This window comes from Ochotona curzoniae, unplaced genomic scaffold, assembly GCF_017591425.1.
Source record: "Ochotona curzoniae isolate NIBS_2020 unplaced genomic scaffold, NIBS_Ocur_1.0 contig_2404, whole genome shotgun sequence".
Taxonomy (NCBI): Eukaryota; Metazoa; Chordata; class Mammalia; order Lagomorpha; family Ochotonidae; genus Ochotona; species Ochotona curzoniae.
In genome coordinates this window covers 7,363,242-7,388,202 of record NW_024465451.1, presented here as the reverse complement: position 1 = coordinate 7,388,202, position 24,961 = coordinate 7,363,242, and the positions used below count along the sequence as shown (strand labels likewise).

The 24,961-nt window shown below is 49.7% G+C and overlaps 1 protein-coding gene across 4 annotated transcripts; it reads left to right on the top strand.

Annotated features, from left to right (window-relative positions):
- On the top strand, nucleotides 1-23,082 carry MEAF6 (MYST/Esa1 associated factor 6). Of its 4 annotated transcripts, none has more exons than XM_040974227.1 (8): nucleotides 3-485; nucleotides 1,429-1,544; nucleotides 7,506-7,593; nucleotides 7,707-7,752; nucleotides 17,275-17,467; nucleotides 20,623-20,652; nucleotides 21,447-21,480; nucleotides 22,287-22,959. In XM_040974227.1, exons 1-8 carry the CDS (start codon nucleotides 396-398, stop codon nucleotides 22,293-22,295), a joined length of 606 nt encoding a protein of 201 aa, XP_040830161.1. In that variant the 5' UTR covers nucleotides 3-395; the 3' UTR covers nucleotides 22,296-22,959. The 4 variants fall into 4 exon arrangements, 3 of the variants coding, with proteins under 3 accessions (XP_040830160.1, XP_040830161.1, XP_040830162.1); XR_005883251.1 differs by lacking the exon at nucleotides 20,623-20,652 and adding an exon at nucleotides 20,758-20,815 and having other exon boundaries at nucleotides 4-485; XM_040974228.1 differs by lacking the exon at nucleotides 20,623-20,652 and having other exon boundaries at nucleotides 5-485.
- The last annotated feature ends 1,879 nt before the right edge of the window (nucleotides 23,083-24,961 follow it).

Genomic DNA, 24,961 nt, shown 5'->3' with positions numbered 1-24,961 from the left:
CAAATTTACAGAGAGAAGGAGTGAAAGATCTTTCCTCTGTTGGTTCCCTCCCCGAATGGCCGCAACGGCGGGAGCTAAAGCAATCCGAAGCCAGTTATTTTTTAAAATTTTTATTACAAAGGCAGATAGATGTACGGAGAGAAGGAGAGACAGAAAGCAAGCCGACTAGATTTAAGCAGGAGCCAGGCTTCGGACGCGACGGGCCGATCAAGGCGCGCAGAGGCCGATGCCAGCAGGTGCAGCGGCCGTGGCGCCCCGACCTCCCAGCGGCCCTCGGCGCGCGTCCCCGGAAGCCGCTCGCGCAGGCGCAGTGCGGCGGGCTCCCCCTGGCGGCAGGCGGCGGCGCGCAGGGCCCGCCCCCAGCCTCGCGCCGCCGCCGATCGCCTCAGCCCAACATGGCGATGCACAACAAGGCGGCGCCGCCGCAGATCCCGGACACCCGGCGGGAGCTGGCCGAGCTCGTGAAGCGGAAGCAGGAGCTGGCGGTGAGCGGCTGCGGGTCCGGCCGGCCGGCTCGAGAGGCCCCGGCGCCCCGCCTCGCCCGCCTCACCGTCGCCCGCCCGCCGGGCCGTTGGCGACTCCGGGGAGCGCAGCGCGCGGGCCGGGGAGCCCGGCGGCCTGGGCCGGGGGCGCGTGCCGCCGGCGCGCCGCTTCCGGCGGTGTGGAGGCTGAGCCGCGGCCGGCGCCTCGAGCCACGGGGCGGGAGCGGGCCGCGACGTGTGCGTGCGAGCGCCCGAGAGGGCGGCTGTGCAAGGAGGGTTGCGGGGTGGGCTTGGTGGGGGACCCCAGCACCAGGCGCGGGGCTCCTGCAGGGTGCTGGTGAGCCAGTCCCTGCCGATCCTAGGAGGGTGTCTTGGATGCTCAGGAGGTGACGAGGGGGGGAAGCAGAGGACCGAGGCTAGGAAATGAGGAGGCCGAGACGAGCCCCCGCATTTTCCTGGGGCGCCCGGCCCCCCCATCACCTGCGACTGCCCTTGCAGGTTTCCATGACAACTGGCAGCCCGGTGCTGGCGGCATTTCGGAGCCTGCGGGGAGTGAGGCGAGCTGCTCCCTCTTCCTTCTGGTGCCTTTTTTTTTTTTTCCTTGTACGTGGTCCTGGAGCCCGGCCTTGTTCTGCCTCAACCCGGGGTCTTCACACCTGGGTTTCGAAATAAGAACCGCGTGTGAAAAACACGCAGAATTGTGTAATGTTTTTTGCCCTCCCCCGGGACAGGTTCCACCTTTCTGTTCATGAAAGAGTCCATCCCCTCCGAAAGTTCTAGAATCTTGGGTCTGAATAAGCCACCCCTTCCCCAAATTGTCCAGTCCTCCACAAAGATATTTTTAATAGGGTGACTTTGGGTTTTGTAAACCCAGGATGGGGATTTGAGCGTGGGCTTGTCTGATGCTCACGCTTGTCCACGGATGTCCTTGCTTTCCATCTCCCAGGAAACGCTGGCCAACTTGGAGAGACAGATCTATGCTTTTGAGGGAAGCTACCTGGAAGACACTCAGATGTATGGCAATATCATCCGCGGCTGGGATCGCTATCTGACCAACCAGAAGTGAGTGTATGCAGGCTGCGCTGCGCCTGTGAGATCCTGGAAAGACTTGCTGGTTGAAGTGGGAGGCGTTGGTCGCCATGGGGCAGGGAGGCAAGCAGTCAAGTGGTGGTGCTGGGGGAAAGGTGTGGACTTGGGCTGCGACTGGGGCCGGGCCCCCAGCCCCTCTGAGTCACCTTAGCTGCAGCCACTTACCTGCGGGAAGTCAGGTGTGAGGCTTCGATACAGTAGAGGGTGTTGCAGTCCGTCCCAGCAGTGCTACTAGTATTTTGGTCTTTGTAATCAGTCCTCGGTTCCACCCTCACGGTTTTGGCCATTCTTGTGTGCCAGCTGTCTGGGGCTGGTGATATGGCACAGGTGTTAAACTGCAACCTGTGATGCCAGCATCCCAAGGGGGAGATAGTCCAAGAGGTTAGGCACCTGCCACCCACAGGGAAGACCAGGTAAGAGTTCTGGGTTCTCGCCTTTTGGCCTCATCTGGCTCCAACCATTGCAGGCATTTGGGCAGTGGACACCGATGACGCCTTTCTGAGTTCTTCACTGTTGCTGACATAGAAGTTGATTTTCCATCAGCTGGCTCACTCCTCAAATGGTCCAAACCAGGAGCCAGGAACTCACGTCTGAGTCCCTCACATGGAAAAGCAGATCTACAGAGAGAAGGAGACACAGAAAGATTTTCCACCTGCTGGTTCACTCCCCAAGTAGCCGCAGTGGCTGGAGCTGAGCTAATCCGAGCCAGGAGCCAGGAGCTTCTTCCAGATCTCCCATGCAGGTGCAGGAACCCAAGGCTTTGGGCTGTCCTCTACTGCTTTCCCAGGCCACAAGCAGGGAGCTGAATGGGAAGTGGAGCAGCTGGGACTTGAACCCGCGCCCTTAAGGGAGCTTGGCACTGGAAGGGTGAGGATCAGCCAATTGAGCCATTGTGCTGTTGCTTCCAACCCGAACCTTTCCCCAAGAAGTGCAGTCCAGACAACTCTGCTAGGCAGCAGTTTATTGAGGAGGCAGGTAAACAGACCAGCTGGCTGGGGTCAGAGAGTGACCCCGAAGTGAGAGTTAGAAGGGTTTTTATCAGGAAGAGTGAGTTAAACAGTCGTGGGAACCAGGTGAGTTGGACAACCACAGGCGCCTGGCAAGGGGACAATAGGTGGACAATGGGTGGGCTGTAGCAACCACAGGAGGCTGCCATGGGGACAGTTGGTGGGCTGGAACAGCCACAGGAGGCAGTCATAGGAACAATGAATAAATCATACGGTACTGATTCCTGGAATCGAGGGTTGCCGGCAGGGCACGGTGCTCCTCATGATCTGGCCCCAAAAGCAGCACACTGGCAAAGCATAAAGAGCAGGTTAGCAGACTTACGCAGGCCTGGGCCAAAGTGACTCCATTTTGTGACTGGATTTTACAGCTCCAGCCCCAAATAAATAGAATTTTTTAAATTTTATTTTTGATGTTTATGTAGTTGACAAGAATGCAAGCCCGTGAGACCACTGATAGGGTGGGGGGGGGGTGAGGTATGGAAGAAGGTGATTCCAACAAAGGCTTCCAGTTTTCCTTTTCTCTTGTAGCTAAGTGGTGGGGGGCGGGGAGGATAGGCTGCCCCCATCTGCCAAACTACATCAGTACCTAGGGATGGGGGATGTGTACTTGATGTCATCTTAGAAACCCTGATATGCAGAAGAATGTTCTGAGGGTGTTGCTTGAGTAGTTTTGATAGTTCTGAGATTCTGTTGGTTCTGTTGCTCCAAGGTTGAGAAAATCTTTCTAAGGTCCCATCTAAATAAAATCTTTAAAAAGAAAATTTTGGGGCCCGGTGTGATAGTGTAGTGGTTAAGGTCCTTGCCTTGCATGCCCTGGGATCCCATATGGGTGCCGGTTCTAATCCTGATGGCCCCGGTTTCCATCTGGCTCCCTGCTTGTGGCCTGGGAAACCAGTCAAGGACTGCCCAAAGCCTTGGGACCCTGCACCTGTGTGGGAGACCCGGAGGAGCTCCGGCTTCGGATCAGCGCAGCACCGGCCATTGTGCTTACTTGGGGAGTGAGTCATTGGACGGAAGATCTTTCTGTCTCCCCTCCTCTCTGTATATCTGCCTTTCCAATAAAAATAAATAAATTTTTAAAAAAATGTAATGTGAAATATCTTAACAGAACTTTAAAAAATTTTTTTCAAAAACTTTTGGACCTTTGGAATTAAAAAATAAATAAATACATATTAGTTTTTATTGATTTGAAAGGCAGAATAATATATAAAGAGATTTTCTGTCCATTGGTTTATTCCCCCAGGGACTGCAACAGGCAGGGCTGGGCCAGGCTAGCGTTGTCGGGAGGCAGGGACTTAGTCCTGTGCTCCTGTGATGACTGCCTGGTCATCATGCTGCAGATGAATGGAGCATGAACTGGAAGCAGATGGGACCCAGAGCCAGGCACTGTGGGCGCCCTGGCACTGTGGACACCCAGAGCCAGGCACTGTGGCTGCCCTGGCACTGTGGGCGCCCTGGCACTGTGGGTCCTCCTACAAAGAGGCCCCATGTACGCCTTACTTGGTTTTCCCCAGGGATGGTGTGTGTGTAACTGTATAGCACAATATCAAACTGGATACACGATGTATTTCGAGTTGTATGGCTTTTTATCCTGGGTGTGGATTCGTGTAACCCCTCTCAAAACGCAGCACTGTTCAGTCACCACGAAGACCTTCAGGCTCTTTTACACTTCTGTCCTGTTTCCCCCTTACCCTTTGTGCTTTCCTGTTCAGCCGTTCCAGTTAGAGCAGATGTGTGTGTGACACTTTGCACCTGTCAGTAATGAGCTCGGGAGGACAGGGCCGGTTGTTGGACCCAGCCACAACGGTGCCACGTGGCGGTTAGCACGGCTTTAGTACCCCAGGTCGCAGTGCGTGCCTGTGTCCTCAGGTGGCCCCTCAGGTGGCTGCTCAGCCTGCGTGGCTGTGTTTACCTGGTGTGTCCCTTTAGTCTTTCAGTTTAGGAGACTGCCTCGCTCTTTTTGTTAGCTTAATATTTTATAATTTGATTGGAAAGGCAGAGAGACGGTCTTTAACCTGTGGGCTCCCCCCTCAGGGCCCTGCAGAAGCCGGGAGTGGGTGTTGAGGTTAGCAGCGCGAGCCACTTTCTCCTGTGTTTGAGTTGTGCTTGTGCTGTGGTTGATGGTGTTGTCTTGTAGAATGTTCCACTTCTGGGCTTTTCTGATGCTGACCTCATGAGAGATCTTAGACTATTTCTGGAGAAGCAGTGCGTGGTCCCTGCATGCGTCTCCTCTGGCTCTGCTTCATCGCCAGCAGAGCGTCAGGCTGCTAAGCTTGGTGGGATTTCTCTGCCGTGAAAGACGTGACTGCGCTGTGTCCCTCAGGCTTAAGTTCAGTAGTCATTACCACTTTAACCCCTTTTTAATTTTAAGATTTATTTATTTTTATTGGAAAGCCAGATATAAAGAGAGAAGGAGAGACAGAGAGGAAGATCTTCCGTCCAATGATTCGCTCACCAAATAGCCACAATGGCTGGAACTGAGCCAATCTGAAGCCAGGAGCCTCGAGCCTCGAGCCTGCTCTGGGTCTGCCACGTGGGTACAGGGTCCCAAGGCTTTAGGCCATCCTCCACTGCTTTCTCAGGCCACAAACAGGGAGCTGGATGGGAAATGAGGCTGCTGGGAGTGGAACAGCACCCATATGGGATCCTGGCACATTCAAGGTGAGGACTTGAGCCACTAGGCTACTGTGCTGGGCCCAACTTTAACCCTTTTTAACACAGATTTTTTTCTTGTTTTATTGTATAAAGGACAGAGGCAGAGACCCTGCAGTTACTGGTTTGCTCTAAAGGCCGGCACCAACTGGGGTTGAACAGTCTTCAGTCTGTTGGTTCACTCCCCACATGATCACAGTGTCCAGACCTGGCACAGGCCGAAGCCAGGAGTCTGGAGCTTTTTCTGGATCTCCCACATGGGTGCAGGGACCCAAGGACCTGGGCTGTCTGTACTGCTCTCCCAAGTGCCTTAGCAGGGAGTTGGATCAGAAGTGGAGCTCAAAGCCAGTGACCTTATGGAGTGCTGGCATTGCAGGGGGCAGCTTAACCTGTCACAGCACAGCGCTGCCCCCATCTGAGCAGTGTCTTAGCTGCTGTGTGGACCACCCTTCCTGCACTGCTGATCTTTGCTACGTCAGTTATTATCCTGGAAGTTGCAAAACGATGAGCCTCTAGTTTTGCTATTCCCTTTACTACATTTATTACTGATATTCTAGAAGGCCAATTCCTTTTCTCACTATTGTGTAGTAGTGGATTTTTTAAAAAAATGTAGTGGGTTGAGATATAATACTTATTTTTTTAAAAAAATTTATTTATTTATTTATTTTATTGGAAAGGTGGATATACAAAGAGGAGGAGAGATAGAGAGGAAGATATTCACTCGCCAAGCAACTGCAATGGCTGGAGCTGAGCCAGTATGAAGCCAGGAGCCAGGAGCTCTTTTGGGTCTCCCACATAGATGCAGGGTCCCAAGGCTTTGGGCTGTCCTCTACTGCTTTCCCAGGCTACAAGTAGGGAGTTGAATTGAAAGCGGGGCCGCTGGGATTAGAACTGGCGACCATATAGGATCCTGGGCATGTTTGAGACGAGGACCTTAACCACTGCTCTATCATGTTGGACCCCAATGCTTATTTTTTAATTGTGGAATTTCTTTCAGTAAAAATTTTTGTTGAACCGAGTACAGCTGTGTATGTTATGTGCAGTATGTAGTACGGTGAGCTCAGTAAGTGGCCATGCCCGTGGTCACGCCGTGGCGGTGCTTGTCCTCGCCGTGTGGGGAAGTCTCCTCCCTCCTCATGTGGCCCTCTCAGTCCTGCAGTGCTTCCTTGCTCCTTGGCCCCCAAATTATTCCAGACCCAGCTTGTCCTTTTATATATATATATACTCTTACTTAGTTGATTAGGGTACTAAGGGTCAAGGGCTACAGGAAAGTGGGTAAGACCATTGTTTCCACACTAATACCATCATTTCCCCCCTGTTCTGGGGTTGGGAGAGAAACAGAGGAAGAAGCCCCACCCAGCCTCCCACCCAACCCTGGTCCCTGATGCGGGGCATGCTCCGAGGGTCCTGCTCAAGCAGTTTTGATAGTTCAACAGTTCTGAATTGCTGCCAATCTTGCCATTCCAATCGCGATGACATCTCTTTAGAATCCACCGGCTGACAGAGTCTCTTCATGGTTGGGGTTCTGAGATCAGCAGTTCAGTTGGAGGGATCTCCACTGTTGTTTGCTTTTAATTGGAAAGGCAGATTTACAGAGGGGAGTGACAGATCCTTCATCTGCCCCGGTGGAACCCTGGTGTGTGCAAGGTGAAGATTTCGCCACTGAGCATCAGGCCAGGCCCAGCTTGTCCTTAGACCCCGTATCATCTGGTTCTCTAAAAAGCTCTGATTCCCTCTACCCCCCCCCCCCTTTTTAAATTTCTGTGTTTATTTAAAAGAGTTACAGAGAGGGGAGGGGAGAGTGATCTCTTCTGTCCACTGGTTCATTCCTCAAACTGCCGCAGAAGCCAGGCAAGAACCCCACCTGGGTCCTTCATCTAGGCACCCGAGCAGGGAACTGGATGGGAAGTGGAGTGGGGAATTGAACCATGCTGGATGTGATATGCCAGCGCCAGCCTTCTTTAGCTCTGAAAATGAAGTGTGTTTAAGAGATCCTTCCTACTGCTCTCTGCTGGTGGTTTTCAGTAGCAAGCAATAGAAATGCAGGTGTGCGTGATTTTGAGGCATTTCTCACAGTCTTGTTTTCCTGGGTGGGCCCATCCCAGCACCGGGAGCATGCCTGTCCCGTGGCTGCGAGCGTGGGCCTTGCATCCGTCCAGGTGACTCAGAGGCCTTTCTAAGAAGTTGATTAAAACCAGATAGCTGTCTGTGCGTCAGTCCTGGGGCCTCCCCGGCTTGAGCCATAATCATAGAGAAATCCTTCCGTGTGTTTCAGAAACTCCAACAGCAAAAATGACCGAAGGAACCGCAAGTTTAAGGAGGCAGAGCGGCTCTTCAGTAAATCCTCAGTGACGTCGGCAGCTGTAAGTGGCGGCCTGCTGTTGAGGAATGTCCGTCTTGCTCGCTCCCTCCCGAGGCCGGGCGTGCCCTCCTGAGGTCTGTGGTCGCTGTCCAGTAACTCGGGCTTCTCTTTCAGGCCGTGAGTGCCTTGGCAGGCGTTCAGGACCAGCTGATTGAGAAGAGTAAGTTGTTGTTTGGTTTTTTTGTTTTGTTTTGTTTTAGTTTTTTTCATCAGTGTATTTCTGTGCTTCACAGCCCCCTGTGTTTAATCCATCTTCCACTGTGTGTCTAGGGACTGCTTCTCCCTGCTCTTCTCGCTAGAAGCTGGGGAGCCTTTGGGGTCTCTTTGCTCTTTCTTGCTTTTCAGAAGCGCTCCGCTGCACCCCTCCTGCCCTTGGGGCTGTGCAGGATCTGCTCAGTGCTGGCTCTGCTCCCGACAAGTCTTCTCAATTTCTCAGTTTTTTTTTTCCCCCTGACTATAAAAACAGAATTTTTGTGGGTCATTTCAAACACACCTAGTAAATCCTGATGTGTTTACACAGGCTGTATGTGTGCCTTTGAGGGTAAAGTGGAGAGAAGGCAGTTTTTGCAGGTGATGGTGATAGCGTTTCCAGGTGTGGCCGTGCAGCCTGATCTGCTCTTGCTGGTGACGACACAGACATTCCACGGTGGTCTTTGTGAGTCGGACCTGCTACTCTGCAGCCTCTGGCAGCACTGGACCCGCGTCCGAGGATGTTATTGCCTGGGCTCTGGGTCTTTGTGCAGTGGGGCTCTTAGTGCGTTGGGAGTCAGAACAACCCAGTGACTTGAGTTATCTCTGTGTACGGAGTTCTGAATTTGCTGCTCTGCGCCTTACTTCTTTGGTTCCTTCTAGACATTTCCACTCTGATGTTCAAATGCATTTGACCTGAAACAAATGCATTGTATTTGTTTTGAAACTCCCATTTCCTTCGAAATTCATGTGCCTCGGGTGTGGTTCTGTCATTCCTCTGTCATAGCGCTGGAGGCATCTGATTCCTTTCTGCCAGCCAGTGTGTTGTACTGCATCCTTTGCAGCACCGCCTTACCACGACTCAGCTAAAGCTTGCTTCTGTTCCATTAGTGCCGCTTCTTGAAGGCAGAGCTGCGTCATCAGCCTGGGAACACATCGTGTTGGGTTGGCGTGCCTTGGTTTTCCCTGTAGGTTGCTGCTGTTGCATGGTACTGAGTGGAGAAGGTGGCCTGTGTGTCAGTAAGGAGGTGCTTCCCATGGTTATTACCACTGCTAATTATCACCTTTAGGAAGAGTGTTTTCTGCACCCCTGGTTTTTAAAAATTGAAATCTTTTTAAAAAATTTATTTGAAAGATGCAGAAGGAGAGACATTTTCCATCTGCTGGTTTACTCCTCAAATGGCTATCTATAACAGCTACAGGTATGCCAGGCAGAAGCCAGGAGCCAGGAATTCTTTGCAGGGCTCCCACACAGGTAGCACGATCCCAAGTCCGTGGACTTCCTAGGGTGTGCAGTAGCAGGAAGCTAGAATGGAGCAGAGCGGGGGGGGGGGGGGGGGGGGGGGGCCCTAGAGCCCAGCGCTCTCAGTGGGATGCCGGCATCCTGAGCGGCTTGTGAGCTACTGTGCCCAGCACCTGCCCGTCTAGCTATTTTGAAATATGCAGTGTACCATTGTTAATTATAGTCACCCTGCTGTTGAGTAGAACACTAAAATTCATCTCTATGGTCTGTCCCTGTGTTTGCATTGTCTAGCCTCTCCCCATCCTCGTCTCTTTCCTAGCCTCTGGTAGCCACAGTTCTACTCTGCATTTCCACGATAGCAACTTCTGGAAGCTATAAAGAAGGCTTAAGTAGTGCATATTTGTCTTATGCCTGGCTCACTTCACATAACATTATGTTGAGGCTCATCCCTGTTGCTAAAAATCAATGTGATTTCATCCCGGTTCATGGCTGAATAGGATTTCATTGTGCTACTTGTTTTTTTTTTCCTTAAGGTTCATTTGCTTGAAAGGCTAGACAGTGGGGGTCAGGGAGTGGAACTGGGGAGCAGTAGAGGAGAGATCACCCGTTCCATGATTCACTGCCCAAATGCTACACCAGGCTGGAGCCAGGAGCCAGCCCTGTGGGTGTCAGGCACTCAAGTGCTTGAGCTGTCTGCTGCTTCCCAGACAGCGTTAGGAGGGAGCTGGACCGGAAGCACAGCATCTGGGACTTGTACTAGCACGTCAGAGTGAGATACAGCTGTCCGAGCTGGGGCTTCACCTGCTGGGCTGATCACCTGCCTGTCTGGTAGTTCTCCAGTTCTCGCAAATGAGCAACTGTTATCTCTTCAGATAAGGCATTTGCCTCATGCCCTTAACTTCTGAAACTCTGGTTAAATGTGTTTGAACCCTTTTAAGTTACCCTTTATGTTTTAACCATCTCTTTGTTTTTATGTTATATTTGTGAACTGTTTTATTTATTTATTTACCTACAGGTATATGAATTCTCTTTTCACCTGTGCCTGATCTGTTAAACCTTTCTTTTATTTTTTATGTATTTGAGAGACACAGAGAGAGAGAGACCTGGAAAGAGTGCTGGCTTGTTTCCTAGTTGCCTGTGATAGCAAGGGCTCGGCCAAGGCCAAAACTGGGAGCGGGATCCTCCGTCCCAGGGCCTGGCTTAGCAGGACCTGGCATCATGAGCTGGGAGGGTAAAGCCAGGCGTCCCGGGATGTGTTTTTTTAAGGATTTATTTATTCATTTGAAAGAGTGAGAGATCTTCCATTCTCTGCTTTGCTCCCCAAGTTGTCACAATGGCCATGACTGATCCAAAGCCAGAAGCAGGAGCTTCTTCCAGGTCCCCCATGTGGGTGCAGGGACCTAAGGCTTTGGGGCATCTTCCACTGTTTCCTCAGGAAGATTAATGAGGAGCTAGATTGGAGGTGTAGCAGCTAGGACTCAAACTAGGACCCACATGGGCTGGATGCTGTTGCTTCAAGCAGCAGCTTTGCTTGCTACACCACAGCATTAGCTCCAATTTGGTGCATCTTAACAGGCAGCTTAACTACAAGACCTGATGTGTACCTGGTGTTCTTCATTTTAGATCTTTTGTTTTCATTTGTTTTGCTTTTTTTTTAATATTTATTTTTTATTCGAAAGGCAAATTCACAGAGAAGGAGAGATATAGGGAGAGATCTTCCATCCACTGGCCTATTCACCAAAGGCTTTGTGCTGTCCACCTCTGCTTTCCCAGGCCCCAAGCAGGGAGCTGGATGGCAAGTGGAGCAGCTAGGACATGAACCTGCACCCTATGGGATCCTGATGCTTGGAGGTGGAAGACTAGCCAATTAAGCCATTGTGCTGAGTCCCTGTTTCTCATTTTTAGTATTCAGAGTTTTTTTTTTTTTTTAATGTTAAAAAGTACTAGTTAGGGGGCCCCGGCCCAGTGGCCCGCTTCCTATCAGCTCCCTGCTTGTGGCCTGGGAAAGCAGTCGAGGGTGGCGCAAAGCCTTGGGACCCTGCACCCATGTGGGATATCAGGAAGAGGCTCCTGGCTTTGAATCAGCGCAACTCTGGCTGTTGCGGCCACTTGGGGAGAGAATCAGTGGACAAAAGATCTTGCTCTCTGTCTCTCCTTTCTGTATATCTGACTTTGCAACAAAATAAAATCTTCAAAAAAAAAAAAAAGTTTTGTGGTGATAAGAGAATTGCCTTTAGTAGCCATTTCTTTAATTAGTAGAGTGCTTTACTTGTGAATTTATAAAGTTAATCAAAATCTTGTGTTCTCTAAAAATGAGTTGATCACAATTATGCCAGTGAGAAATGAACATGTATGTGGTTTCTGAGTGCTGGCTTGCGTACTCGTCTCCCACGCCTCTTAAGATCATGCCCTGCGGTATCTCCATGAGCCAAGGCAGAAAATTATTTTCACTCTGTGATCTCCCTGTGCGTTTTAATAGTGCTTAATCCAGTCTCCCTGGCTCTTAAATTCCTTTGCGAAATCTTGCCCAGTGTGGTAGCCTAGTGGCTAAAGTTCTTGCCTTGCATGCGCTGGGGTCCCATATGGGCACTGGTTTGTGTCCCATTGGCCCCATTCCCATCCAGCTTCCTGCGCAAAGCCTTGGAACCCTGCACCCTTGTGGGAGACCGAGAAGAAGCTCCTGGCTCCTGGCTTTGGATCGGTTCAGCTCTGGCCATTGCGGCCACTTGGGGAGTGAATTGATGGATGGTAGATCTTCCTCTTTGTCTCTCTTCATCTCTGTATGTCTGATTTTCCAATATAAATAAATCTTAAAAATCTCCTTGCCTAATAATCGTCAGTAGAACACAGATGATCTTGATTGTTTGACACTACCCTCTTCCGAAGCCCTCCCACGTCCTGCTCTCGGCCCTTTCCTGGGTGACCTTTCTTCTTACAGCTCGATGTGCGTGCTTCTCTAGGTCTGCGCTCCATCCCCTGTGCTGGCAGCGTCTTCTGTAAACCAAGCTTGTCCTTGAAGATAGGCGTCATTTGTGAGCTGCATGAGATTCAGAAAAGGTGCTGGAGCCTCAGCCTGCAGCCTGGGCCTCACCACCGAGCTGCTTCTGGATCTGCAGATCAGGGACCAGCTCAGAAGGCTGAAGGAGCAAGTCAGCTCTCTGAACTGACTAGATCCCGTCTCCGTTGTGTGACCTGCAGATTCATGGGACTCTTCCCATTCGCTTGTTCCAAATGCACCATGTGTTGTCTGACTCTGCACCTTGGCATGTGCCGTGTTTTGTATTTATCTTGACTTTCACTTTTTAAAATCCAGCTTGAATTCCACTCCCTGCATTGAAGTTTTCCTCTCAATAATCCATTCTTCTCTATTCCTGTGGTCCTTAGTGTCCACGTCAGTCTTTAGTGGCATCTGTCACGTCTGCCTGGGTCACCCATTTGTCACCCAGGTGCCTTCCTTGTGCCCAGGGGTGTGAGTCAGTTTCCACTGCTCTGTTGTGCTTGTAGAGTACGAATGGCTCATCTGGTTACTCAGTGCTGCTGAGCAGCTGGCCCCGCTGAGTGCCTGTTAGTGTCTTCTGGTGGATTTGCAGTGTAGACAAAATTTGCAAATCGGACTTGTCTACCCTGTCCTTCTCCCACATCTTCCTGTACCTAGCCCCTGCTTAGTCGTGTGTCACATTCGTCACTCTATTATCTACTGCTTTTATAAAAGGCCTCCTGCTTCATCAGCTTGTGTCTTTCCCTGCCTATCACAGTGTTTTGCCCATTTTCATCTGAACGACAAGGTGAAAGAGACAGGCAGTTCTATGTACCTGCTGTCCACTGGGTCACTTCCCGGATAACTGCAATAGCTGGCACCAGGCCAGGCCAAAGCCGTGGGTCAGGAACTCTGCCTGGGCTTCCAGAGGGGTGGCAGGAGGCCCAGTGTTGGACTGTGATGGCTACCTCTGGCTTGCATTAGCAGGAAGTTGAGTCAAATACAGAATAGCCAGCACTCTAATGTACAATATGCATGGCACAAGTAACGATTTAACACGTATCACCACAACAGCCATCCCTATTTGTATCATGTTTGAAAATACTGCTTCCCTAAATCAAAGTGGGACTGAGTAGGCCTGGGGAAAGGAAGACTATTTTGACAGTACTTTACCTTCTAAAATTATCTTATATAAACATTTATTTGAAAGGTAAATTTACAGAGAGAGAGGTTTTTTCATCTACTGGTTCACTCTCCAAATGGCTGCAGTGGCCAGAACTGAGTGTCTGAAGCCAGGATCCAGGAGTCTCTTCCAGGTTGCCCATGAGGGTGCAGGGTCCCAAGGACTTGCACCTCCTTGGCTGCTTTCCCAAGCCACAAGCAGGGAGCTGGATGGGAAGCAGAGCACCTGTGACATGAACCGGCATCCCATATGGAATGCTGGCGCTGTAGACAGAGAATTAGCCTACAGCCACTGTGCTGGTCCCTTCACTTTTTTGAAGATTATATTACTTTAAAAGGTGGAGTTGCAGCATACATGCATATACACAGATCTTCCAGCTGCTGTTTAGTTCCCCAAAGGACTACAACAGCCAGACAGAAGCCAGGAGCCAGGAGCTGCTGCTTAGTGTCATATGTGGCTGCAGGAGGTTAAGAACATGGACCATCTGCTGCTTTCCCAGGTGTGTTAGTGGGAAGCAGGATTGAAAGTGGAGGAGCTGGGACTCGAACTGGTGCCAGGCACCCACTTGGGATGCCAGTGGCACAGGCAACAACTTTCCCAGCCATCCCCACCCCTACCTTGGCATTTTTCAGGGTGGCATATCTTTGTGGCTCTGAATGTTTAAATACATGAAGCAGTCCAATAATGTATGTGCTTTTGTCAGATTTGCTTTTGTGTTCATATCTAAGAAAGCGCTGCCTAACAATGCCTGCCAGGACTCTCAGCTTTTCTGTATTTACATGTGTGATCTTAGTGAAATCTTGCGTAAGACTTGAGAGGGGTCCCTCTTCGGCCTTTGGCTTGTGAATATCCAGTTGTTACAGCACAATTTGCTGAAGAAGAAAAAAAAACAACCCTCTTCACAGGGTCATGGTCACCTTTGCCGCAGAACCGCCGCCCATGTGTGCGAGGCCTTGTGTCTGGACTCTGGTGCCAGTACCATGGAGTGTTGCTTACTGTAGCTTTGTGTAGTTTTAAAATTCTTTTGTTGATTTTTGGGTGAAATCCGTTTTCTTGAACTTCAGAAAGCCATTTGTTCTAGTTTCACCCAGTGTTATCGCCTGTGTGGTTTTCATGAAATGTGTTCAAAGATAGAGTTATGTGATTTCTCAGATTTGGCTCCCTCCCACTTTTCTGGGACTGTTTCTTTCCATTACTTCCTGTGTTTTTGTGTTACTCCACATCTCTTCCTAACTCTTACAATATGAGGAAGAAAACTAGGAGGCCAGAATTGTGGCTTAGTGTGTTAAGCTGCTGCTTGGGATGCCAAGCATCCTGCTACTGACTGCTGACTGGAGTTATGGCTGTTCCTTTTTTGATTCAGAACAGCAGTGGGTGATGAATCAAATGCTTGGGTGGAGTTCCTGGTGCCTGGCTTCAGCCTGGCCCAGCCCCAGATGTTGCTGGCATTGGGGAGTCAGCCATCTTATATGAGATCTCTCCTCTGTCACATCAATAAATACATCATTAAAAAAGAAGAGGGCCCAGCATGGTAGCCTAGGCTAACATCCTCAGCTTGCGTGTACAGAATACCATATGGGTACTGGTTCGTATCCTGGCTGCTCCACTTCCCATCCAACTCCCTGCTTGTGGCCTGGGAAAGCAGTCGAGGATGGCCCAAAGCCTTGGGACCCTGCACCTGCCTGGGAGACCTGGATGAAGCTCCTGGCTTTAGATTGGTGCAGCTCTGGCTATTGCAGCCACTTGGGGAGTGAACTAACAGACGGAAGATCTTTCTGTCTCTCCTCCTCTCTGTCTCTCCTTCTCTCTGTAAATCTTACTTTTCAATAAAAATAAATCTTTAAAAAAAAAAAAAAAGGAAGGAAGAAGAAGAAAAGTGGCTCCTGACCCTGCTGCCTACATAACCCCTTCGGACAATTTTTAGAAAACTGGCACAATGGCTCATTGGCTAAATCCTTGCCTTGCATGCGCCGGGTTCCCATGTGGGCACGGGTTCGAGTCCCGGCTGCTCTGCTTCCCTTCCAGCTCCCTGCTTATGGCCTGGAAAAGCAGTAGAGGATGGCCCAAAGCCTTGGGACCTTGAACCTACGCGGGAGACCTGGAAGAACCTTCTGGCTCCTGGCTTTGGATCGGCTCAGCTCTGGCCGTTGCGGCCACTTGGGGAGTGAACCAGCGGATGGAAAATCTTTCTGTAAATCTGCCTGTCCAATAAAAATAAATAAATCTTTAAAAAGTAGACAATGTGTGTATTTGGGGGTCCTTCCGTGATTGAGTGAAGTTTCTGGGATGAATTTGGTGGCACAGTGGGTTAAGCTGCTGCTTGGGGCACATGCATCACATAGCAGCAGGATTGGGGTTGTGTCCTGTTTCCACCTCCAGGCAGTTCCCTTGCTGACATAGCTGGGAGGCAGAAGGTTCCTGCCACCAACATGGGAGGATACCCCAGTGGAGCTCCTGGCTCACGCCTTGACTGTTGCTGGCATTTGAGTGATAAACCAGTGGATAGAGGATTTCTAACCCCTCTTCTATTACTCTGCTTTTTAATTAGTTAATTAAAAGTTTAAAACATTTCTTCCAAGTATGTATTTACCAAGATATATGCAGTTATGTCCTTAAAAGTGTGTATGAGTTGATTTTGAATTTGGTTTTGTTTATTAAATATATCTAAGTGATGTTTTCACATAAAAATGTGTGTCAACTAAAGAATATTAGTGCTTTTTAAACATTCTTTGTGTGTTTTTTTTTTTAAGATTTGTTTACTTGAAAGAGTTATATAGAGAAGAAAAGGCGAAGAGAGAAATCTTCCATCTGCTGGTTCACTTCCCAAATGGCCCTGGTGGCCATGGCTGCATCAATCCAAAGCCAGGAGCTTCTTCCGGGTCTCCCATGTGGGTGCAGGGTCCCAAGGTTTTGGGCCGTCCTCAACTGCTTTCCCAGGCCACAGGCAGGGAGCTGGAAGGGAAATGGAGCAGCTGAGACACAAACCAGCACCCATATGGGCTTCTGGCGCTTGCAAGATGAGGATTTAGCCATTAAGCCATTGCACTGGGCCCTGACATACACCCTGAAAAGCAGCAGGTGTGGCTCCTGATGTGGGTTTCCTGTCACCCACTGGAAGTGGATTGAGGTCTACATTCTGGCCTTCTTCCTGATCCATCTCCTTCAGTAGATGCACATACTAAGGGAGTGATCAGTGGATTTGCACATTAACTCTTGCCCTGTGGCTCCTTCTCTTTCTGCCTTTTGGATAACTTTTAAAATGAAAAAGACGGGCATAGTACAGTGGCCTAGCACCTAAAATCCTCGCCTTGCACACACCGGGATCCCATATGGGCGCCGGTTCTAATCCTGGCAGCCCCACTTCCCTTCCAGCTCCCTGCTTGTGGCTTGGGAAAGCAGTAGAGGACAGCCCACCCGTGTGGGAGACCTGGAGGAAGTTCCTGGCTCGTGGCTTCAGATTGGTGCAGCTCTGACTGTTGCAGTCACTTGGAGAGTGAATCATTGGACGGATCTTTTCTATATATATCTGAATTTGCAATAAAAATAAAATAAATATTTAAAAAAAAAAACAAAAAAGGAAAAAGATAAATTATGTTTAGGAAATAGAAAGGAGTCCTGGACCCTTTGGCAAAAGATTCAGGCCCAACCCTAGATATTACCTAAGGCTTCACCCTGTACAAGCCTGTCTGTTAAACCATTGTCAATACTATCAGTGTGATGAAGTCAGCTTGCCCATGTGTTTCTCCCCACGGGTGTCCCACAGTGAGTAGAGCTGCCGTTGCCCAGGCTGTGTTTTTCATGACCTCTGCTATCCATGACCATGGTATGGGTGAGCTCTGTCCTGTACAATTGTCCTGGACAATTCCTGGAGGAATGGAAGGTGTTTTCCTGCCTCTCAGTACTGGGCAGGTCTTCCCTGACGCCCTGGGGGTGCTGATGGTGCTGGGCAGGTCTTTCCTGATACCCAGGGAGCACTGATGGTGCTGGCAGGCCTTCCTTGGCACCCAGGGGGCGCTGATGGTGCCACAGGCCTTCCCTGACTCCCTGGGGGCACTGATGGTGCTGGTGGGGTTGTGTTTGTTCCCTCCAGGGGAGCCGGGCAGTGGGACGGAAAGTGATACGTCTCCAGACTTCCACAATCAGGAGAACGAACCAAGCCAGGAGGATGCTGAGGATCTGGATGGATCTGTGCAGGGGGTGAAACCTCAGAAGGCCGCCTCCTCCACTTCCTCAGGCAGCCATCACAGCAGCCATAAAAAGCGCAAGAATAAAAACCGGCACAGGTCAGTGGCCGGGCTTCCATGGCCGTGGCTGGGAAGGAATGCAGTGTCAGGACCGCCCTTGGTCCCCAGAGCTGGGCTGATGTTCTCGGAGGGAGGGAGGGAGGGAGGGCTGGGCCATAGCGTAACCCAGGACAACTCCAGGACTCCCTGCCTACTGTTGGTAGTGCAAAAAGAATTATGTTTGGTAACAGTCTCACTGTTCGGGTGAATCGGAGTCTTTTGGAAAAGAGGGGAGTTAGAGGCAGCATCCGTGTGGTTGGTGGTGGCTCCAAAATGCCACTGTACGTCCTGGGGTTCTGGGGAGCTGTGGAGTGGGATGTAGTCTGTTGCTCTTCATTCTGGTCCTCACCACCCTTAGTAAGCTTTGTGGATGGAGAAAACTGATTTAACATGCCCTTTTCTCTCCTTTTTTGATGCAAGTTTTTTGGTTGCTTGTGACTGTGTTTTTGTATTTCTCTGCAATGTGCTGACTTCAGACATCGGAGGAGCCATAGAAAAGCCCGCGCCATGGGTGACTGCCTTCCTAGATAGCGTTGGTCCCGCATGTGTTTGACAGTGAGTCCGTAAGGAGCCAGGACATCAGTGGGCAGAAAGGTCAGGTATCAACCAAGGAGTGTCAGCGTTCACTTTGCCTGCAGGTTGTAGGAAGATGCTGGGGCTAGGGAACTCACATGTTGGGAAGTTGGTGGCTTCGTTCAGAAAGAGTAATGCCTGGTTGACAGAATAAGGTGCCTTGTCCTGGCCTCAGACCTCTGTGAGGTCCGGAAGCTGGTGTCTCTCAACAGGCTGACTTCCATCCCGTTTCTTTGTGTGCTGAGAAGTGAAGGGGACACGCAGGGAATGGCGGGGCCCGTCTTCCTTGACAAGCCTTCAGATAGTTCTTCATGCACTCAGGATACTGAGACTGTTCGCCTCAGGAATGTGGTGTGAGGGGATCGTGGGGAAGTCACTGCTGTGGCACTTCCTTGGCCCCAGCTGGTTCTTTAATTCTTTAGAGAGTTTTCATTGTTGATGCTACAGAAGTAATGTTTGTTTCGAGCAGTGCCGCTTAACCTTTTTCTGCAAACCAGAGCTCACCATGCTCATCTAACTAGTGAGAAGTGGCAGAAACAAGGCATATCTTTGCATAGCTACAGGCTTTCTGGCCACAGATAGGAACTGGTGTCAGCGTCTCCCAAGCAATGGAGAAGCATGCTCTGTTTAAAGAAACACTCTAAATTTTGCCACAGTAGTGAAAAGTCATGCTTGTGTTATTTTTCATAAGCTTGCTCCGGTGTGATTTTCAAGCCGTCGTTCCTTGCTTCAGGGTGGCAGGAGTAGGGAGAAGATGCCAGCCAGTCTCTGGTGCTCCTGGCCCAGTGCTAAGCACTGGGATGCCGAGACAGCTGTTTGTTTCAGGTAATACCTGACACGAGGGACTCAACAGAGGCACTGGACTTAATTGTCCATTTTCCAGGACATTTCCTTGGTACCAACACTTGCTCCCTATCTTTTGCACTCTGTAGCCAGCTCCTTTCAGGATGCTAGGATTTCAGATGATGCTGTGCTGCTGGCACCGATTGCTCACACGAGCAGGAGCCTGGCTTTCCTTGCTCTCCCTCTGTCTTTGCTGTTGGAGCATCTGGCTGGTCTTCTCCTTTGGCCCTAAGTGCTCATCTGCCCCAAGAGAGAAGGAAATGGATGCTTCCTGTCTAGCGAAGCTAGGTTCCGGGGCCTGTGTGGCAGGTGCTTGAATGTCTCCCATCTTTAGTCAAGCGCTGGGGTTAGGGCTGGGGTGGAGCACCTGTTTACTCATCCTGCAGCCAACATGGCTTTCCTCTGCAGCATGACCGTCAACAGCTATTCCTGCAGACAGTGGAGGCTGGCTACGGGCTGGGCCCTGTTTATATTTACAAGGCAAAGCACAAATAACGGTGGTGCTTAGGGAAAAGGAAGTAGCTTTTGAATTTACCCCCTGCAGGAATGTGAAATTGTGTGAAATAATTGTTAACATTCATTACTGATGACAGTGTCTTCAATTATTATGTTTTATGTGATGTCTGCACAGAAAATCCCAGCGTAATTAATGAAAAGGATGAGATGATAAGTCACAGCTGCTCTTCCAGGTTTTCACTGCGATACCAAAGCCTAGAATTCCAGGGAGTTTGTCAAGTGTTGGTTAACCAGGTATAGTGTGTTCAAATCTGAAAGCAAAGTGCAATCAAGCTGGAAGTGGAATGTGGTTAATCCCTGACTACGCTGGCTGTGAGCTCTCCCAGAAGCCCTAAAGGAAGTGACGTCAGGAGGGATGCTGATGGGAAACTGTGGGCTTCACCCCTGCTCACTGTCGGGGAGGAAGCGCAGCCATTGCGTGTGTGTTTTTACTCCGTTGGCAGTCAGCAAGGGAGCCGGGTCGCGCTCCGGGCCATGTGCACTGTTCAGGGCTGCCTCTGCCGGCCCCTGTGAGCAGTGACATCACAGCGGTCTCCTCCGCCCTACTTCTCCTGAGTGGATCCCTGAACCCGGGGGGCTTGGGATCCTCGTAGATGTGTGTGTCTTTTCCGTAACCCTGCCGTGTGTGGATCCTGCCAGCTGTGAAAATGAGTTGTGCTGCCTTCTCTCTGTGGAACTGCCACCCAGCGCGCTCACCCACCGGGGCTGAGGGGCACCCTCTGCCTTGGACACACTTAGAATATGTCACTTGAGTGGCCACATGTTTTCCTGTTTTAAACTTTGGCCCTTTTTTTTTTTTTGGTCATATTTTGCTGTCATGAAAATATATTACCCTAAACTGTTGGCTCTGTCTTCACAAGCACGTTTTGCCCTGTGACCAAACCTTTCCTTTCTGTTTCTTCTAATGTCCTAATGATTTTTGTCAGTTTAATCAAATACATTAAAAGTTCTAACTCTCAATCTGGCAGCTGATCAGAGGGCTCCAGGTACCTGCAGTTTTCTAATGAAATAATGTTTCTTCTCGTGGTCTTCTGCTAGGACAGACCCATGAGGAAAGGGGGTCTCCTGACCACGGATCTTAGTGCTTAGATGTTCAAAACTTTATTGCTTAAGATTCCTGAAGCTGATGTTGTTCCTACACATCTTGCTAGGTGGCTAATCAACTAATTGATTCAGTTAGTACATTAATCTCTTGCTTTCTTCCTCTCCACTGCTGCCCTCAGCCCGGCTGGCATGTTTGATTATGACTTTGAGTAAGTTTGACTTGACTCAGTATTTGTGCCGTGTTGTTTCATGTGTAGACACCGGGATGCCTTTTTGAGACCTTTCTAACCCATAGTTTATCTGTTTAATTGTAGGTATGTATATTAGGTTAGGCTGGGAAGTTTTTTTTAAAAACAGAAAAACGTGATGGAGGTAACATTTTATTTAATAACTTAAGCAAAATTAAGTAAACTTCACTTTTATGCATTTTAATTTCTTTTAAAATAGATAACCTTTAATTCACATTTAAATAAAGTTTCTGGCTTTGCTTCGTAAGGAGATTAATGGTTTAAAATTTTGATACTTTGCTTTGGAAGGATTTTTTTTTTAAATTGAAATTCATTTAATTTCATTTGTGTTTCATGTCCAGAAATACAAACTCCTAGTCTCTTTCCTGTTCTTAATCACCCATGTCTCTGTAATTCTCAGTGATAGTTAAAGAGTTAACACATTAACATAGAGCATGCCATCTTAATTCACTCTGTTTAACATATAATTTGGAAATAGTTTTTTTTTTTTTTTTAAATTATATGGCTTTTTGGTAACTGCTGCATTTTTCTTTTTGAGCCATCCCTGTTGGTCTTGCAGCAAAATTACCTGCTCGTGTTTTTAAATAATCGCTTAATAATATCTGGGTAAAGAACTAAATATGACATAGTCTAATGAAGAATGTGGACTTGACTTAACCAGATAGTCTCTGCATTAGCTTGTGCCCTGTGCAGTAGCTGACTGTTGGACCCTTTGTTTGTATGCTAAAATGCAACTCTTATCTTTCCTATCACAGGATTGATCTGAAGTTAAACAAAAAACCTCGAGCTGTAAGTATCACCCAGGCCACTTCAGAGAGACTGGCAGTTTTGTCACTGACTACAGAAATGTGTCTGTTTTCAGGGTTTTGAGTGTTCCTAATCTGGGGTCAGCAGTCTGGGCAGTCCCTCTGGCCACACTTTAGTTTCCAGTTTTTCTTTCTTGTTTTTCCTTTTTTTTTTTTAAATATTTTGTAGAGAGAAGGAGGTCACATAGCGGCTTTCCTGAAGGATAATTCCCTTTGAGTTTAAAGAATAGCTCCCTTCCTTCCCCCAAGCCCCACCTGGTGAGGTGAGCTGGTTTAACAAGAACACAGCCAGCGTGTCAGGGCATTCTGGGCTCAGAGTGACAGGCCATTTTTAGATGTCATACACGGTACATCACACTTTTTTCCCCCTCAAATATTGGTTTATTTATTCTAAAACATTACAGAGTATGGGAGAGGGATCTTCCATCTGTTGATTTACTCCCCAAATGGCCACAGTGACTAGAGCTGGGCCAGTCTGAAGCCGGGAGCCAGGAGCTTCTGCTGAGTCTCACATATTGGTAACAGGAAACCCAGACACTTGAGCCATCCTCTGCTGCTTTCTTAGGCGCATTAGTAGGGAGCTGGGTTAGAAGTGGAGCAGCCGGGAGGCGGACATCTCAGTGGTTCCACTTGCTGCACTATGACGTCGGCCCTCCTGTATCACACTTGAGAGATCCTTTAGCTACAGAACAACCCCCTTGGCAGGCTTGTTGGTAGGATTTTTCCCTTTGGGGTCAGACCAGTGTTCTGCCGACCGTAAGCTGGGCTCTGTCTCTCTGCCTGCCCCAGGACTATTAGAAGACTCCTCTGCAGAAGCCTCCAGCTGTGTGGAGCCCCGCTTCCCTCCGACCTCACAGAGACATGCGTCCTGCATCGGAGTGTGTGGCCACCCACCTCTGTCCCCCAGACCCAGTGCTTGTGACTCTGAGTAGCTTGTTGTGAATGTGGTGACAAGTCATTTTTTGTAAGATATTGGATCACTTATGTCATTTTCAGTAACAGCTGCAGGAAGAACAAGTCCTGGTGATACTCCCAGCGGGTTGCTAACTGCATTTCTCCCTTCTCAGAATGAATGAATGCCCTCAGACAGGCTGGCACCCGCCTCATCTGTGGTACCCGTTGAGAACTGTTCTCTGGTTTTGGTTTGTGCTGAACGTCACATTTGAGATGGAAGCTGTAAATACCAGGCATCGTTTTGTTTTGTGTCCTTGTTTTCTGATCGTAGCCCTCACCATCTCGCTTTCTTTTGGGACTTTTTGTAATGCCTTAGGACAGCTCACTCCTTCCTGTCAGCCTGCCCGGGAACGCTGCAGCGTGCCTGGTCGCCTGTGTCACGCAGTGGCTGGTATTCTTCATGGACAGTAGTCTGCTTGGCCATAGGTAAAGCGGGGAGCCAGCTCTCTGCCCTGTGTTTATTTAATGATTACCTGTCTCAAGTGTTTCTGAGTTAGTAGCGAGTTCACATCCAAGGAACAGGAAAAGCTGAAGAACATGTGTTTAAGTCAATCCTTTTAAAATTGATCTTTTTATTCTTTTTGTATGAATAAAATTTCACAGCTTTGATGTCTCATGAACAACTTTTAAATCTGAGGTGGTTTTTCACCTTGCTCATTCATATCACGCCTGGTGGAGATTGTTTTCTTTCCCTTCCTTTTCTCTCTTTGCTAGTATTGACCTGATTAAATATTGCCCTAACAGTCACCAGGGTGTGCGGAAGGCCTGGCGTTTCGCCGAAAGCTAGTCATGTCTGGCATTGCTGAGTGGAGAGCTACTGGGGGCTGGCAGATGTGCACTGCCCAACAGCTGACCCCTCCATGGGCCCGGGAACCTGCCCCACATTCAGCTGCCTCTCTGCACACTCTGACCCTCCTCAACAACTCGCCAGGGTCACTGGGAGACCCCGGGACCCCAGGGCTCCGCTGCAGCCAAAGTGTGTCCGGCTCCTGATCAGAGGCCAGGTCGGGAAGCTCTGCGTTAGGAGCCTGAGTGGGGATCTGGCCCAGGGTGACGATCTGGGGCCTTGCCTTCCCTTGATTGAGCTGGTCCTGGTCCCTTGCTTACGGCCATCTGTTTGGAAGAAAGCCCCACGTTGTGTGTGGTGTTGGTGCAGCTGAGCACAGATGGCGCGTTAGCATGTAGCCTGCCTTTGCAGGTGTGCACAACCTTGGCCCGTGCTCCTCAACTGGTGTTTGTTTTCTTTCACTGTGGCTATTTAGATGTCTTTCCTAATGGAACTCCCATGTCAGGGTTTTTAAGGAAATAGTTTCTTATATTTAGATTGTTCCTTAAAAAAAAAAAAAAAGAAAAGAAAAAAGAAACCAAACCTGAAGCCTTATGTTTCTTTTGTCAGTTTCTCTCCTTTTCTGGAGAGCAGGAGTTTGTGACGTGGGGAGGGGGGGAGAGGGAGGGAGACACGTGGTGTTTCCGTAACTGTGGGGAAGCACATGGGCGAGCTCGGGGTCCCCTGACCCTCAGCACGGGGCATTTGCTAGAGATAGTGGCACTGCCCTTAGCGGTGTTGCTCAGTGGCCTCTAGTTTGGATACACCTGTGTGCAGGAAGCAACACCAAGCTTCCTGCTTTGTGTTCAGCTTCTCTGCTGAGTGAAACCCTGTGGGGGGCTTCTCTTCTGTAGATTGTAGACTGACAGGTGGACGGGCAGTTCTTGTCCTAGGGATGTTGCTTGCAGTCCCCATGCAGGGCTGCTGTGGGAAGAGCCAAGGCCTCCCTTCCTCCCCCGTGCTTGTGGTATTAGCTTTGGTTATAATGGAGTTTGCCTAGCTCTTATAACTGGGCAAGTCATTGATCCAGAGAACAGACTGGCTGACATGGAGGGACAGTCTGAATAGGTAATATTGGGGGAAGGCTGCTGGTGACCTGTAACTACCCGTCCCGGAAGCCCCCAGCAGTGAACCCTGGACTGGGAAGACGTCTCCCTCATGGGTTGGTCTTCCCCACTGGGGTTGGATGTGGACCAGCACTTTGCTGCCCTTGGGGAGGGACAAGAAAGGAAGTGGCTTAAAGAGCAGGAGCTGAATGGCAGAGCGCCGAGCCCTGCTTTCCCGCTTGAGTGCAAGCAGCAGAATGGGTGAGAGGGCGGAGACCAGCCATGCTGCTGTGTTTCTGACATCTGGGTCAGCTTGCTTTTCTGCATGTTGTCCTCTCCCTCTGTGGGATAGGCACAGGCTGGCCTTTGCTCCTTTGGAGCCTAGAAGACATTTAAAGATGCAAACCTAGGTCTGTGGAAGTAGGGTTCCTGTCTGGGGCTGGGAGGCTGCTGCAGGACAGGCCTCGGGTGGTGCCCGGCTCCCAGGAGCCAGGGAAATTCACTGTCTAAATCCCAGATGTCCTGACACCGTCACACCTACAAGTTCCAGATGGAGAATGTGAGTAACCCACAAAGGAAAGGATTAGAAGCCACTGGAGACCGTGGGGTTGCGAGGGGTCCCTTTCTGGCTCATAAAT